The following is a 15,913-nucleotide window of genomic DNA, read 5'->3' on the forward strand; positions in this document are numbered from 1 at the left end:
TAAGGGATATAGATGAAGGGAACGAAGTGGTCGAGATCCCAAAGGAGAGGGGTGGCTCAATAGTCGAGGGAGATTAGAAATTAGAAGAAACCTTGCCAATGGTAGAGGTGGAAGGATGGTGAAGAGGGTGGAGAAAGAGAGTCTAAAGAGAAGATATGAGGCAAGAAATTAATAATCTAATAGCATAATGAATTTGGCTGTCATCCACATATTTATAGAGGCTAGGCAATAAGTCCTAAAATAATAAGTAACCCTAGTTCTAAAGGATTCCCGCCGATCGCATTCGAACGTGCCCGATCGAGTTCGAACACACAAAAGACGTTATTTGTATGTGCGAATGCGATGTAGGTATTCGAAACGCGGGCGTTCGAACTCGCCCGACCGCATTCGAAAGCACTTTTTGTGTTCTCTGTATTTGCGAACCTAATGCAGGCATTTGTAAGGATGTTCGAACGCAACCCCTCCTGCATTCGAACGGGACCTACAGGAATTTTATTTTAATAAAAATAAATAACTAATGTAATAAGAAAAGATCCTAACTAAGTGTATCACGCTCCGGATCATCCATCACCTCCTACAAGAATCTCAAAATATCGGGGTCAGATGTACATGCATACCTAAGCTCGTCAAGGAAGGGAAAGGTAGGAGAAGAATAGGCTGCAAGCTCGGCGGTATCGGATTGGCGCGATAGTGCATTCGCCGCTCTATTTTCCGTTTCCTTCTTGTATTATATTTCATAATCATACCCCAACAATTTTGTGCCCATCTCTGCTATGCTGGAGTGTGTATACGCTATCCCATAAAGTATGGAATGCTCCTTTGATCGGTTCTAATACTGAATCTCCTACCGATCAAATAAAGCCTCCACTTTGTCAAAATTGCCAACATCTCTCTCTCATAAGTCGATAATTGCTGAGATTTTTATAATAAATCTTTGCTAAGAAAGGCAATAGGACGTCTTCCCTGCATTAGTACAGCTCCTATGCCAACTCCCGACGCATCACATTCCATAATGAACTCTTTGATGAAGTCCGGTAGCGATAAAACGGGTGTCATCGTCATTGCTGTTTTTAGTTTTTCAAAGGCTGTAGTGGCTTCATCTGTCCATCTAAAAGAGTCATTTTTCAACAAAGAAGTGAGAGGAGCAGTGATCTTGCCATACCCGGCGATGAATTGGCAAGAATATCAGATCAGCCCCAAAAATCCTCTCAATCTGGTGGTGGTAGTAGGAATAGGCCAAGCAGTCATACATGCTACCTTTTGAGGATTCGCCGCTACACCTTCCGCTGAGATGATGTGGCCTAAATACACCACTTGTGGTACCCCTCATAGGCACTTGGACTTCTTGATCTTCAATTGGTTTTGCTTCAACAAATTCAGCACATCCTCCAAATGCCGCCAATGCTCCAATTCAGTCATGCTATATACCAAAATGTCATCAAAAAATACCAAGACATACCTTCGCAATAGAGGCCAAAATATATCATTCATGAGGCCTTGAAAAGTAGTTGGGAGTATTGGTAAGACCAAAAGGTATCACTCGGAACTCGTAATGCCCGTCCGGAGTCTGAAATGCAGTTTTCTACACATTCGCTGGGTGAACTCTAATTTGATGATACCTTGCCCTTAAGTCAAGTTTGCTGAATATAGTCGCCCCTGCAAGCTCGTCCAGTAGCTCCTCTATAACTAGAATGGGACACCAGTCCTTGATGGTAATAGCATTTAGTGCCCGATAGTCGACACAAAAATGCCATGTCCCATTCTTTTTTTCACATCAATAGCACGGTCGATGAGTATGAGCTATGACTTGGTTGAATGAGACCTTGCTCCAATATCTCGGCTACCATCTTGGAGATAACTTCTTTTTGCAAATGTGGATACCGATATGGCCTCACATTCGCTGGTGCAGCTCCGGGCACAATCTCTATGCGGTGGTCCACCGTTCTTCTTGGTGACAACTCCTTTGGTTCCTCAAATAGTCTAGCAGATTTATCTAATAAATTAGACAACTCAATGGTAGTATCTAGACTCATTTTAGGCTCATCTCCTGCTAGTCCTAACTGTAGAAGATAGGCTAAATCACTCACACATGGCAGCCCCACCATCAGCTACATTGCAGGAATCAGTGGAGATCGAACGCCATCAAACCGAACATCTTTGTTTCCTTGCTTAAATTTCATCCACATGCTCCGAAAATCAAAAGTGACGGGTCCCAAGCTTTGTAACCATTGAGTGCCAAGGACAATATCCGCTCTTCGTAATGCCAATGGATACAAGTCCACAATAATGTCGTGTCCTTATACCCGTATACTAACCCGGCGACGCTCTCCGCCTTAAGCTTTATGTCGTCACCAATAGCAATGTCAAATCTCGTGGTCAGTTCAACATTAAAACCCAATCTTCTTACTAACCTCTCATCTAGAAAGTTGTGTGTACTCCCGAAATTGATGAGGATGTGCACACACAATGCTTTTTAACGAGTTCGTCTACTTGTAACATCCTCAGCGCGGAAGTACCCGAATATGCATGCATCAATATTTCAGCTTGGATATCTTCCTCCACACCCTCCTCAACGACCTCCTTATGGACCTCCTCTGGACACTCTCCATCATCAATAATCTCATCATCCTCCTCGAAACCATCGATGAGCATCACACTCCCGATCGGTTTGGAATACCGATGACCGGGGGTGAAACGCTCATCACATCGAAAGCAAAGGCCTTCGCTGTTCGCTCCTCCACCTGGGTAGGTGTGAGAGTTCGAATGGGGGATCTTGTGCCTCCTCTAACATCGGAAGAAGGTCTCAAAGGTTGTCGTGGTCTAGTGCTCGCAGCCATTGTCTTTGAACCTACAAAATTTCCAGCCGGCATTCTGGGTGCAAACTGCCCATCTTGGTTACTCCAACTTGTTTTTGCTGCCATCATGAGAGCCTTATATTTTTTCTCCATCCTCACGGCCTTCTCAAAGGCCTCTTCAAGAGTGGTAGGACAAAGAGCATAAACATCCGCCTGTATCTCATCCCGCAGCCCTGAAATGAATGTGCTCATTAATGTCGGTTCGGGCCAAGGTGGCTCACAAGGACTACTAAACTTGCTCAACCTATCAACAACCACAAAAATAACGAAATAACCACGTATTAGCGAAAGACCCTCTATGAAATCCATAGAAATGTCTTTCCAAACACGATCCGGTATTGGTTAAGGTTGTAGTAATCCGACCGGTTTCAATCCTGGCCACGTGCAACTCTGAGATATCCTCCTATAAGTCCTCAAGACATCCTAATGACTAACCTCTAGAGTTTAGTAGAAGTGCTCCAACAATTTCTACCGTAATCCATCATTTGCGGGCACTTGAATGCACCCACGGTCTAGCAGCAAACTGCCTCAATTCTCCAACTCTAGATGGCGCACCGGATCATCGAACACCTCTTGTAACAATCTCAAAGTATCTGGGTCAGATGTACATACATACCTCAGCTCGTCAAGAAAAGGAAAAGTAGAAGAAGAATAGGCTACAAGCTCGGTGGTATCAGATTAGCGTGATAGTGCATCTGCTGTTTTATTTTCCGTTCTTTTCTTATATTGAATTTCATAATCATACCCCAGCAATTTTATGACCCATCTCTACTGTGCTAGAGTGTGAATAGGCTATCCCATAAAGTATGGAAGACTTTTTTGATCAGTTTGGATAATGAATCGTCTACCGATCAAATAAGGCCTCCACTTTGTCACCGCATGTAGAATTGCCAACATCTCTCTCTCATAGGTCAATAATTGCTGCGATTTTTATGATAAGGCCTTGCTAAGAAAAGCTATGGGACATCCTCCTTGGATTAATACAGCTTCTATGCCAACTCCTGACGCATCACATTCCACAATGAACTCTTTGGTGAAGTCTGGTAGAGCTAGAATGGGTGCCATTGTCATTACTGTTTTTAGTTTTTCAAAGGCTATAGTGGCTTCATCCGTCCATCTAAAAGAGTCCTTCTTCAACAAAGAAATGAGAGGAGCAACGATTTTGCCATACCAAGTGATGAAGCGGCGATTATGTCTAGTCAGCCCCAAGAATCCTCACAATCTTGTAGTGGTAGTAGGGACCGGCCAAGCGGTTATGCATGCTACCTTTTAAGGATCTGCCGCTACACTTTTCGCTGAGATTATGTAGCCTAAATACTCCACTTGTGGTATTTGGACTTCTTAATCTTCAGCTGGCTTTGCTTTAACAAATTCAACACATTCTCCAAATGCCGCCAATGTTTCATTTCAGTCCTACTATACACCAAAATATCGTCAAAGAATACCAAACATACCTTCGTAGTAGAGGCTAAAAAATATTGTTCATGAGGCCTTGAAAAGTAGCTGGAGCATTAGTGAGACTAAAGGGCATCACCCAAAACTCGTAGTGCCCGTCTGGAGTCCGGAATGTATTCTTGTGCACATTCGCCAAGTGAACTCTAATTTGATGATACTCGGCCATCAAGTTAAGCTTGCCGAATATAATCGCCCCTACAAGCTCGTCCAATAGCTCCTCTATTACTAAAATGGGATACCGGTCCTTGATGGTGATAGCATTTAGTGTCCGAGTCATTAGAGGCTCATCTCCTATTGGTCCTATCTGAAAAAATAGGCCAAATCACCCACACATGGCAGCCCCACCAGTGGTTGCATCGCTGGAATCAGCGGAGATCGAACGCCATCAAGCCACACATCTTTGTTTCTTTGTTTAAATTTCGTCCACATGCTCCTAAAATCAAAAGTAACAGGTCCAAAGCTATGCAACTACTGAGTGCAAAGCACAATGTCAGCTCCTCGCAGTGCCAACGGATACAAGTCCACAATGATTTCGTGTCCTTGCACCCGTATATCGACCCGGCAACATAAGCTTTCCGTCGAAGCTTCATGCCGTCTCCAATAGTAGCGTCAAACCCCACAGTCAGTTCAGCATCCAAGCCCAACTTTCTCACTAACCTCTTGTCTAGAAAGTTATGTGTACACTCTGAATCGATAAGGATGTGCACATAATGCTTTCTAACGAGTCCGTCCACCCGCAATGTCCTTGGCGTAGAAGTACCCGAATATGCATGCATCGATATTTCAGCTTGGATATCTTCCTCCACACCCTCCTCCATGGTCTCCTCATAGATCTCCTCTGAACGCTCTCCATCACCAACAACCTCATCGTCCTCCTCGAGACCGTCGATGAGCATTACACTTCCGATCGGTTTAAAACACCAATGACTAGGGGTGAAACGTTCATCACATCGAAAGCAAAAGCCCTACTGTTAGGACCGTTTTGTTCGCAATGTCGGTCCTATTGTATTTTTCGCTTTTTGAGAGTATGTAAATGGGATGCCAACCCCTTGTCTTTTGCATGTTTTTGTGTGTCTTTTGGTTTCCTTCAAGAGCTCCTTGCGAAGCAACCTTGGGATCGCAATATTAGTGTCGTCGCAACACTAGTTTGGGTTTTTTCCCGCACGTGCCTATAAAACTCATGGGCCAAAACCCAAATGGGGCTTACTTTCAAAACGTAACGCCCCACAAGACCTTTGAACCCCCCGGGTTGCAGAATTGGGGATGCTCATACTTAGTAGTATAGGAGAACTATCGAGAAGCATTAAGTGAGCCAGCTTCGCAACCGAAGTGCCACTGGTTCAATGGTGTTCATTTTGCCCTCAATGGCTATCCTGCCCCTTTAAAATTTCTTGTCGTTGGCATATCTTGTAACTTCTTTTCCAATTAATAGAGAATTGCAAACTTGTTTGCCAAACCTTGTATTTTTCTTGTCTTTGCTTTGTCGCAATCCAAATAGGTGCATCGCTTGGGAAGCGAACGGCTGACTTAACTTTGTTACTTGAAAGTTGAGTGCCGCGCGGTCTTTGTCTATCTCAAAGACTTAGTCCGTGACAAGTGGTATCAGAGCGGGTCGACAAGAGCAACATCCTTGCGAAATGGGGCGCCACAAGCAAGACGGAGAGATAAGTCAAGCGGCAAATACAACAGATTTGGGCAAAGGACCAGCGGTGCTGATTACAGAACCACATCTGAGCGATTTTGAAAGGCATCGAAGTAACAGGGAGTGGCTTGACGACATGGAGGGGCACATCTCGCAACTGAGTGCCAGTGTTGCTCAAATATACACTCTCGGCGATAGGGTGGATCGCTTGGAGGCGTATCAGCAACACATCGACGACGAGGTCGAGACATTGCGAGACAACACCAAGGAAGCTGTCCAACATCTAGTTAGCGGACCTCTCCACAAGGGTGACGGTACTCACGAGAGCCATGAGCACCGTGCAACCCACCGCACATGCAGAGGGACATTCTGGGAGGGTCAGAGTGCCGGAACCGCGCTGCTACAAGGGCGCAAGGGATGCCAAGGAGTTGGAGAACTTTCTTTTCGATGTTGAGCAATACTTTCGGGTGGTGCGACCGGACTCGGAAGAAACCAAAGTCACCTTCGCAACGATGTACCTTGATGGGGATGCCAAGCTATGGTGGCGGACTCGTTATGAGGACATCCAAGGTGGCCGCTACAACATCAATACTTGGGAAGATCTGAAGAGGGAGCTGAAGGTGCAGTTCCTTCTTGAAAATGTGGAGTTCATCGCAAGACGGAGTTTGCGACATCTCACACAGACGGGGTCAATTCGAGAATATGTCAAGCAATTCTCGACGCTCATGTTGGACATTCAGGACATGTCAGAGAAGGACAAGCTTTTTCACTTCTTGGAAGGCTTGAAGCCTTGGGTACAAACCGAGTTGCGACGTCGGGACATTCCTGACTTAGCGGCGGCCCAAGCTGCGGCGGAGCGCTTGACGAATTATTCAACACCTGAAAACCCAAAGAAGAAGCCTTCGACGAGCAATGCAAAGCCCCAAAGGCCGAAAGGCAAAGGGGTGATGCAAAGCGAGAAGAAGGGGGGGTCTTGGCAAAAGGGTGCGAAACCGAGCAAGAGTCCCGAGGAGGGGTGTTTCCTATGCGGAGAGCCACATTTTGTGAAGAATTGCCCGCAAAGGAAGTCGCTCAATGTAGTGCAAGCCCAAGAACAAAGTTTGGAGAGCAACGATGAGAAGTCGATGGAGGGCCCTCGCATGGGGGCATTGCGGCTTCTAAATGCACTCAAGGCTCAAGTAGGGGAGAAGCGGAAGACTTTGCCTTCAAAGAACCGGAAGCCAAATGAGCTAATGTTCGTCGACATTGAGCTCAATGGAAAGTCGACGAAGGCGTTGGTTGACACTAGTGCCACTCACAACTTCATAGCGGACCATGAAGCACAACGACTTGGGTTGCTCCTTTCAAAGGACTCAAGTCGAATGAAGGCGGTGAATTCGAAGTCTCAACCAATCGTCGGGCAAGCGAAGGACGTACATATTGCTATTGGGTTTTGGAGGGGCAAGGCCAACTTCATGGCGGTTCCTTTGGATGACTTCCAAGTCATTCTTGGGATGGAATTCCTGCAAACGACGAGGGGAGTGCCTATGCCGTTTCTTAATGCTCTATGCATGATGGGGGATGAGTCCCCTTGTGTCGTTCTGGTGGCGAAGACGACGACAAAGGAGACAAAGCAACTTTCAGCACTTCAGCTGAAGAAGGGTGTCAAGAAGGGTGAGCAAACATTCTTGGCGGCCTTGAAGCTAGAGGCGGATCCTTTGGAGAATGGCCCAATTCCTCTTGGGGTCGCAAGGGTTTTGAAGGAGTTTGGGGATGTCATGCCGCCCGAATTGCCAAAGACCTTGCCTCCTCGGCGAGCGGTGGATCACAAGATCGAGTTGGAGCTAGGGACAAAGCCTCCAGCCCGTGCACCATATCGCATGTCTCCTCCGGAGTTGGCGGAACTTCGGAAGCAACTTGATGAGTTGCTTTAAGGCGGGTTGATCCGCAGCTCAAAGGCACCGTTTGGGGCGCCGGTGCTATTTCAAAAGAAGCATGATGGGAGTCTACGACTATGTGTCGACTATCGCGCCTTAAACAAAGCGACGATCAAAAACAAGTACCCAATCCCTCTCATTGCGGACTTGTTTGATCAACTTGGAGGAGCGTGGTACTTCTCCAAATTGGACTTGCGATCGGGGTATTGGCAAGTCAGAGTTGCGGAAGGCGATGAAGCGAAGACAACGTGTGTGACACGTTATGGCGCATTCGAATTCTTGGTGATGCCATTCGGTTTGACGAATGCCCCTACACCTTTCTGTACACTCATGAACCAGCTGTTCCATGAGTATCTTGACAAGTTCGTGGTGGTCTACCTCGACGACATCGTGGTGTACAGCAAGACGTTGGAAGAGCACATCCAACATCTTAAAGCCATTTTTAAAGTGCTAAGGGAACACTCCCTCTTTGTGAAGAAGGAGAAGTGCTATTTTGCACAAGAGGAAATCATGTTCCTTGGGCACCAAGTTGGCGGAGGACACATTTGCATGGACAAGGAGAAAGTCCGTGCCATTCATGATTGGCAAGCCCCTTCGAAGGTGACAGAACTTCGCTCATTCTTGGGGCTTGTCAACTATTATCGACGGTTCATTGCAAGCTACTCGCGGAGGGCTGCGCCGCTGACTGATTTGCTGAAGAAGGACCGCTCATGGGAGTGGTCTAGCAAATGTCAAGAGGCCTTTGCGGATTTGAAGAGAGCGGTGATGGAGGAGCCCGTTTGCAGTTGCCAAACTACTCCCTTCCGTTTGAAGTTCACACGGATGCTTCAGATTATGCCATCGAAGGAGTTCTTATGCAAGAAGGACATCCGGTTGCCTATGAAAGCCGCAAGTTGAATGATACGAAGCGGAGGTATACGGTGCATGAAAAGGAGATGACGGCGGTCGTGCATTGCCTTCGTGTTTGGAGGCATTATCTCCTTGGGTCTCACTTTGTTGTGAAGACCGACAATGTGGCCTTGAGTTACTTTCAAACTCAAAAGAAGCTCTCTCCAAAGCAAGCAAGATGGCAAGACTTCTTGGCGGAATTCAACATGGTTTTGGAGTACAAACCAGGTCGAACAAATCAAGTTGCGGATGCCTTAAGCCGCAAGGTGGAATTGGCTACTCTCAAAGCGGTGGCAAACGAGAGTATAAGCCAAGTACAAGCGTCGCTTTTGAAGAAGATTCACGAGGGGATGCAAAGTGATCCGATGGCGGAGACCCTCAAGAAGCTTGTAGATGAAGGCAAGACGCGACGGTTTTGGGTCCAGGAGGGACTCATCATGACAAAAGGAAACCGCGTGTACGTGCCCCGGGCGAACAACTTGCGAAGGGAACTGCTCAAAGAGTGTCATGACACCTTGTGGGCAGGTCATCCGGGTGTACATCGGACCTTGGCTCTTGTGGAAAGAGCATATTATTGGCCAAAGATGGGGGAAGACATCGAAGAGTACGTGCGCACTTGTCTCATTTGTCAATAGGACAAGGTGGAGCGCGCGAAGCCTTGTGGGTTGTTGGAACCGCTCCCCGTTACTGAGCGGCCATGGGAAAGTGTCTCTTTGGACTTCATTTCGAGCTTGCCAAAGGTCGGGGACATTGGCTTAGTGTTGGTGGTAGTGGATCGGTTCTCAAAGTATGTGACTTTCATACCGGCTCCACTGCATTGCACCGCTGATGAAGCAGCTCGTTTGTTCCTAAGGCATGTGGCCAAGTATTGGGGAGTTCCACAAAATATCGTGAGCGATAGGGATCCTCGGTTCTTGGGTCGGTTTAAGACGGAGTTGTTCAAACTCTTGGGGTCAAAACTCTTCTTCTCCACAAGCCTTCACCCCCAAACTGATGGCCAAACGGAGAGAATAAATGCTCTTCTTGAGCAATACTTGCGGCACTTTGTTAGTTCCAATCAGTGAGATTGGGTCAAGTTACTTGACGTCGCCCAATTCTTGTACAACTTGCAGCGGAGCTTTGCATCTACCAAAAGCCCCTTCGAAGTTATCATGGGACAACAACCTTCCACACCGCATACCTTGGTGGTGGGTTACACAGGCAGCAGCCCTTCGGCATATCACCTTGCCAAAGAGTGGCATCGGAATGCGGAGATTGCCAAAGCCTATCTTGAGAAGGCTGCACAAAAGATGAAGAAGTGGGTGGACAAGAATAGAAGGCCGCGAGACTTTAAGAAAGGCGATTTGGTGCTGGTCAAGCTTCAACCGGCATCGCTCAAGTTCTTTCGCAAGGTGCAGAAAGGACTTGCTCGCAAATATGAAGGCCCCTTTCCTGTCGTCAACAAGGTGGGCAATGTGTCCTACTGAGTGCAACTCCCCGCTTGGCTTAAAATCCATCCGGTTTTCCATGTGAGTTGCCTCAAACCGTATCATGCCGATCGCGAAGACCCTTCTCGCAATGTGTCAAGCCGGCCAAACCCCACAACGGCGTCGCTTGAAAGGCAGGTTGACACCATCTTAGCGGATAGAGTGCGGACTCTACCCAATGGAGCTACAGAGATCGAATACTTGGTCAAGTGGAAGAATCTTCCAATGTCTGAAGCTAGTTAGGAACTTGAAGAAACTCTGAGGCATGAAGAAGACAAGGTTCAAGCCTACCGGAAGGAGAACTTGGCGAGCACATCAAGATGAAGTCAAGCATCACTTGGTAGCAGCCGAAGATCACCGCGACGAGGACGCCGAGAGTCTAAGTGGGGGAGTCTGTTAGGACCGTTTTGTTCGCAATGTCTGTCCTATTGTATTTTTCGCTTTTTGAGTATGTAAATGGGATGCCAACCCCATGTCTTTTGCATGTTTTTGTGTGTCTTTTGGTTTCCTTCAAGAGCTCCTTGCGAAGCAACCTTGGGATCGCAATATTAGTGTCCTCGCAACACTAGTTTGGGTTTTTCCCCGCACGTGCCTATAAAACTCATGGGCCAAAACCCAAATGGGGCTTACTTTCAAAACGTAACGCCCCATAAGACCTTTGAACCCCCCTTTAAAATTTCTTGTCGTTGGCATGTCTTGTAACTTCTTTTCCAATTAATAGAGAATCGCAAACTTGTTTGCCAAACCTTGTATTTTTCTTGTCTTTGCTTTGTCGCAATCCAAATAGGTGCATCACTTGGGAAGCGAACGGCTGACTTAACTTTGTTACTTGAAAGTTGAGTGCCACGCGGTCTTTGTCTATCTCAAAGACTTAGTCCGTGACACTACGCTCTTCACTCCTCTACCTGGGTAGGTGTGAGAGTTTGAATGGGGGGTCTTGTGCCTTCTCTAATATTAGAAAAAGGTTTCAAAGGTGGTTGTGCACTAGTACTAGCAACTGTTGTCTTTGAATCGGTAAAATTTTCAGCCAGCGTTCTAGATGCAAACTGCCCATCTCGGTTGCCCCAACTTGTTTTCACTGGCATCTTGAGGGGTGGCTCGACAATCGAGACGGATTAGAAGTTAGGAGAACCCTTGCCAACGGTAGAGGTGGAAGGATGGTAAAGAGGGAGGAGGGAAAGAGTCTAGAGAGAAGATAGGAGGTAAGAAAATTAATAATCCAATAGCATAATAAATTTGGCTATCATCCACATATTTATAAAGGTTAGCCAACAACTCCTAAAACAATAAGTAACCCTAATTCTAGAGGATTCCTGTCGATCGCGTTCGAACGCGCCCGATCGCGTTCGAACGCACAAAAGACTTTCTCTACATGTGCGAACGCGATGTAGTCATTCGAATACCAGCGTTCGAACTCGCCTGATCACGTTTGAAATCAATTTTCGCATTTTCTGTATTTGCGAACCTGATGCAGGCGTTCGCAAGGACGTTTGAGCGTAACCCCTCTTGCGTTCAAACGTGACCTATAGGAAGTTTATTTTAATGAAAATAAACAACTAATGTAATAAGAAAAGATCCTAACTAAGTGTATCAGCAATTAAGTATATCAATCTCCTCCTGCAGTCCTTAAATGAATGTGCTCATCAATGTCGATCAAGCCAAGGCAGCTCGCAACAACTACTAACTCTTTCAAATTCTGCTTGTTACTCCAATACGATCATCCTTTGAACCATATCGCTTAATGTGGCAGCAAAATCTTCATATGCCGCTTTCCAAAATCTGCATGTAATTATCTATAAAAGTCTGCCCAACTAGTAAATCCTCCACCACGAATAGCCGATTTATACCAATGCAATGCCGTTCTTTGGAGGTGAAAGCTTGCCATCTGGACCTTTGCGTCCTTCAGTGTCCCTTAACAATTAAAGTATTATTCCACTTCAAACACCCAATTGTCAGATCACCGCCTTGGAATTTTGGGAAGCCCAAGCGTGCAGTTCTCCCTCGGATAGCATTGTCGGGTTCGCGAAAGATCCTTGGTTCAGGTCTGAACCTTTGTGCTTGTTGATCTCCTTCTTTGAATCCTCGAGCACGCCCATCACTATTTCCGAAAGGATCAATATCATCTTCTAAGTGTCAATTCTCTTCGTCGACGAAGTGCATTGGTACCGCACGCCTCTCGGGTTCAACCATCGTTGATCTTAGGTTATGTATCGGAGGTGGGGGATGATGTGTAAAAGAGGATCATTGACATTAACATGTCGTACCTGGACCTGTGGGGTATTAGTTCGGTGTGGTCACACCGCTGATCCTTCTTGAGGCACTGATCTCCATTGAGGAGATGACAAAGTTGATCGATTCATGACATATTCTTTTAAAGCATTATGATCATTCTGCATTGCGTTAACTCTATGCAGTAATGTTTGGAACATGCCCCTAAGTTTATTTGCCAAGCCTATGTTCACACCCATGGATGTTGGTTGACTCGGTCCTACCGTGGTCATCCCAAGGGAGTCAGCCTCACGGTTAGGATACCAATGATAGGTTATGAAACAATTCTTTCAGGATTTGGATTTATTGTAGGAAGGGAAAATATAAATAAAATATTCTTCCGTACTGAAAAAATTACAAAACAAAGTGGGATGGATCCGTAACTTCCTGATCTACGTTTTTTTGTACTTATGGACATCATAGATTTGAACTACAACTGGGACGAAAATATGATATAGTGCGGATGATGGTGGTGGTGACAGGTGGATTGGATGTTAAGGTTATGGATGATAATAGAGATAAGGGTGGATAGTTGATGCTATTTAAGGGATTAAGACGAAGGGAAAGAAGTGGTCGAGATCCCAAAGAAGAGGGAGGACTCTATAGACTAGGAGATTAGAAGTTAGGAGAGATCTTGCCAAAGATAGAGGCGGTAGGTTAGTAAAGAGAGAGGTGGAAGATTAGGGTACAAAGACTAAAAAGAAGATAGAGAGGCAAAAAACCAATATTCCAATAGTATAATGATTTTGGCTGCCATTCACACCTTTATAAAGACTAGACAATAAGACAAAATAATAATTATTAACCTTAATTCTAATGGACTCCCACTAATCGCGTTCGAATATGCCTAATTGCATTCGAACGCACAAAAGGCGTTCTCTGTCGATGTGAACCTAACGGAGACGTTCGAATGCACATTTCGCGTTCTCTGTTTTTGCAAACCTGATGCAGGCGTTCGAACACGCCCCCTTCTGCGTTCAAACGCGACCTACAGAAAATTTATTTTAATGAAAACAAATAACTAAAGCAATAAGAAAAGACTCTAACAAGGTGTATCAGTCCACCACACTCCCCTTACCTTGTCGTCAAGGTATAAAGTCGGGGAAATGCTCCAAGATGTCCATCTCCAACTCTTTTGTAGCCTCATCTGATGGCTTGCCAAGCCACTCAACTAGAACCTCCATCTCTAATCTGTTACCATGACGTCATCAGTGTGTAGCAAGTACATGAATGGTTCCTTCAAGATTTGAATTTAGTGTAGGAAGCAATCCGCGCAATTGAGGATAATATTCCCTTATAGTCAAAAAATTATAAAACTAATTGGGATCGATCTTTAACTGCTTGATCTACGTCAAAAAATTATAAATAATATTCCCAAACTGACATTGGTGAGCACATTCATTTCAGAGCTGCGGGATGAGATGTAGGTGGATGTTTGTGCTTTTTGTCCTACCACTCTTAAGGAGGCCTTTGAGAAGGCTGTGAGGATGAAGCAAAAGCATAAGGCTCTCAAGATGGTAGCGAAAATAAGTTGGGGCAACCGAGATGGGCGATTTGCACCTAGAACGTCAGTTGGAAATTATGTAGGTTCAAAGACAGCAGCTGCTAGTACTAGAGCACGACCACCTTTGAGACCTTCTTTTGATATTAGAGGAGATACAAGACCCTTGTTCGAACTCTCACACCTGGTCAGGTGGAGGAGCGAAGAGTGAAGGGCCTTTTCTTTCGATGCGATGAACGTTTCACCCCCGGTCATCGGTGTTCCAAATCGATCGAGAGTGTGATGCTCATCGACGGTCTCGAGGAGGACGATGAGGTTGTTGGTCACGGAGAGCTCATTTGGTTTCTTAGGGTTGCACTCAAGTTAAAAGAATTGATTTTGATGAGAGTTTTGTCCCTGTAGTCCATACTCGTAATTTTGGCCCTTACATGTCACCTAAAAATTAGACTATATTAGATGACTATTTAAAATGTTTTTTTGAATAGAATTCTAAGTAAAGAAGTCTATGTTGAACAAAAAAAAAGGTTTAAGTGATACGATTCGGACTTCACCGATGTCGTCTTGAGCATGAATACACTTAAGGGGTGTCTTTTATTCTTGTTTTAGTACATATTTCATAGAAAAAATAAGTTTTCTATATGTCGCATTTGAACGTGGGTGGAGTGCATTCGAACATGCTTGCGAACGCCTACATTAGGTTCACAAATATAGACAACACAAAATGTGCGCTCGAACGTAATCAAGTGTGTTCGAACGCCTGCATTAGGTTCGCATCGACAGAGAATGCCTTTTGTGCGCTCAAACGCATTTGACCCCGTTCGAACACAGTCGGCGAAAATCCACTATTTCTACGGTTAATAATTATCATTTTTGAATTGTTTTGTTAACCTCTAAAGGTGTGGGTGAAAACTAAGAAATTATTATTGAATGAATTGAGTTTTGCCCTAGTCTTCTTTTTCTTGTTCTCTCTCGTTCTCTCGTTCCCCGATGCCACTGCTTCTAGCCTCCCTCAATCGGCCACTCACCCTAGTCCCTTAGGGGCGGCCCAATCCTCCCTTTTCTTCCAATCTACCTATACCTTGCCCTAACCCCTTTCATTACCCATAATCCTTCCACCACCACTTACTCACTAGTGCCACCCCATTACCGTTGATCTACCATCATCCATCATCACCTAGGATCTCGTGCCTCTATCCACGGATCCATAGACGAACTCCCTAATGGTCGTCTACTTCTCGAATGATATCTTGAGATCCACCATCCGATTTTCCTGAAATTAGATTTGTTGGAAAGCTCTTTTCGAGGGCTACAACATATCAAAATTTCACGTCAATCTGACAGGTTCTTTTGGGATCCTTTTCTAAAATTTCATGCCAAATCATGTCCAAATTTGAAAACGGGATAGATCAAATCTTAACCAAGGGGAGATCGTATCAATAGTGGTATAAAAGCCATCATTTCTTGGACACGCGCTTCCGATGACAACCACTAGAGCTATAGCTACACAGCGAAACGAGGAGGAAGAAATCTCCCCAATAGAGGAGGGGGAGATGGCTACGGGAACTTCCACCCGCGGAACCACCCGACTAAATCTAAATACCGAAGAGCCTAGCGTTCAAGCAGAGACCATTGATAACTAGATGATGATGGAGATGATGATGATGGAGATGATGCAGGAAATATGGGCGACAAGAGAGGCCATGGCGAACGGAAATGCAACAACGACCCCACGACATGAGTCCACCCCCATGAACCCATAGCTACCGGTTCAAAATTTGCACCAGCAAGAACCTCTGGTACCACCACCCTATGGGCAAAGACAAGCAAGGACAGGTCCACCAGGCCAAGTTATGGCTGAGCCCATGATACGATCTCCCCTTAGGCCAAGGCTTAATCTATCTCGATTTTCAGATCTGGATAGA

At 45.6% G+C, this 15,913-nt stretch overlaps 1 protein-coding gene across 1 annotated transcript; it reads left to right on the forward strand.

The window, feature by feature from the left end:
* The first annotated feature begins 8,198 nt into the window (after positions 1–8,198).
* LOC140776983 (uncharacterized mitochondrial protein AtMg00860-like) lies at positions 8,199–8,765 on the forward strand. Its single transcript, XM_073120881.1, has one exon. It carries the CDS (start codon positions 8,199–8,201, stop codon positions 8,763–8,765), a length of 567 nt encoding a protein of 188 aa, XP_072976982.1.
* Positions 8,766–15,913: the final 7,148 nt, after the last annotated feature.

This window comes from Typha angustifolia, chromosome 15, assembly GCF_048772165.1.
Source record: "Typha angustifolia cultivar Huaian chromosome 15, ASM4877216v1, whole genome shotgun sequence".
Lineage (NCBI taxonomy): Eukaryota > Viridiplantae > Streptophyta > Magnoliopsida > Poales > Typhaceae > Typha > Typha angustifolia.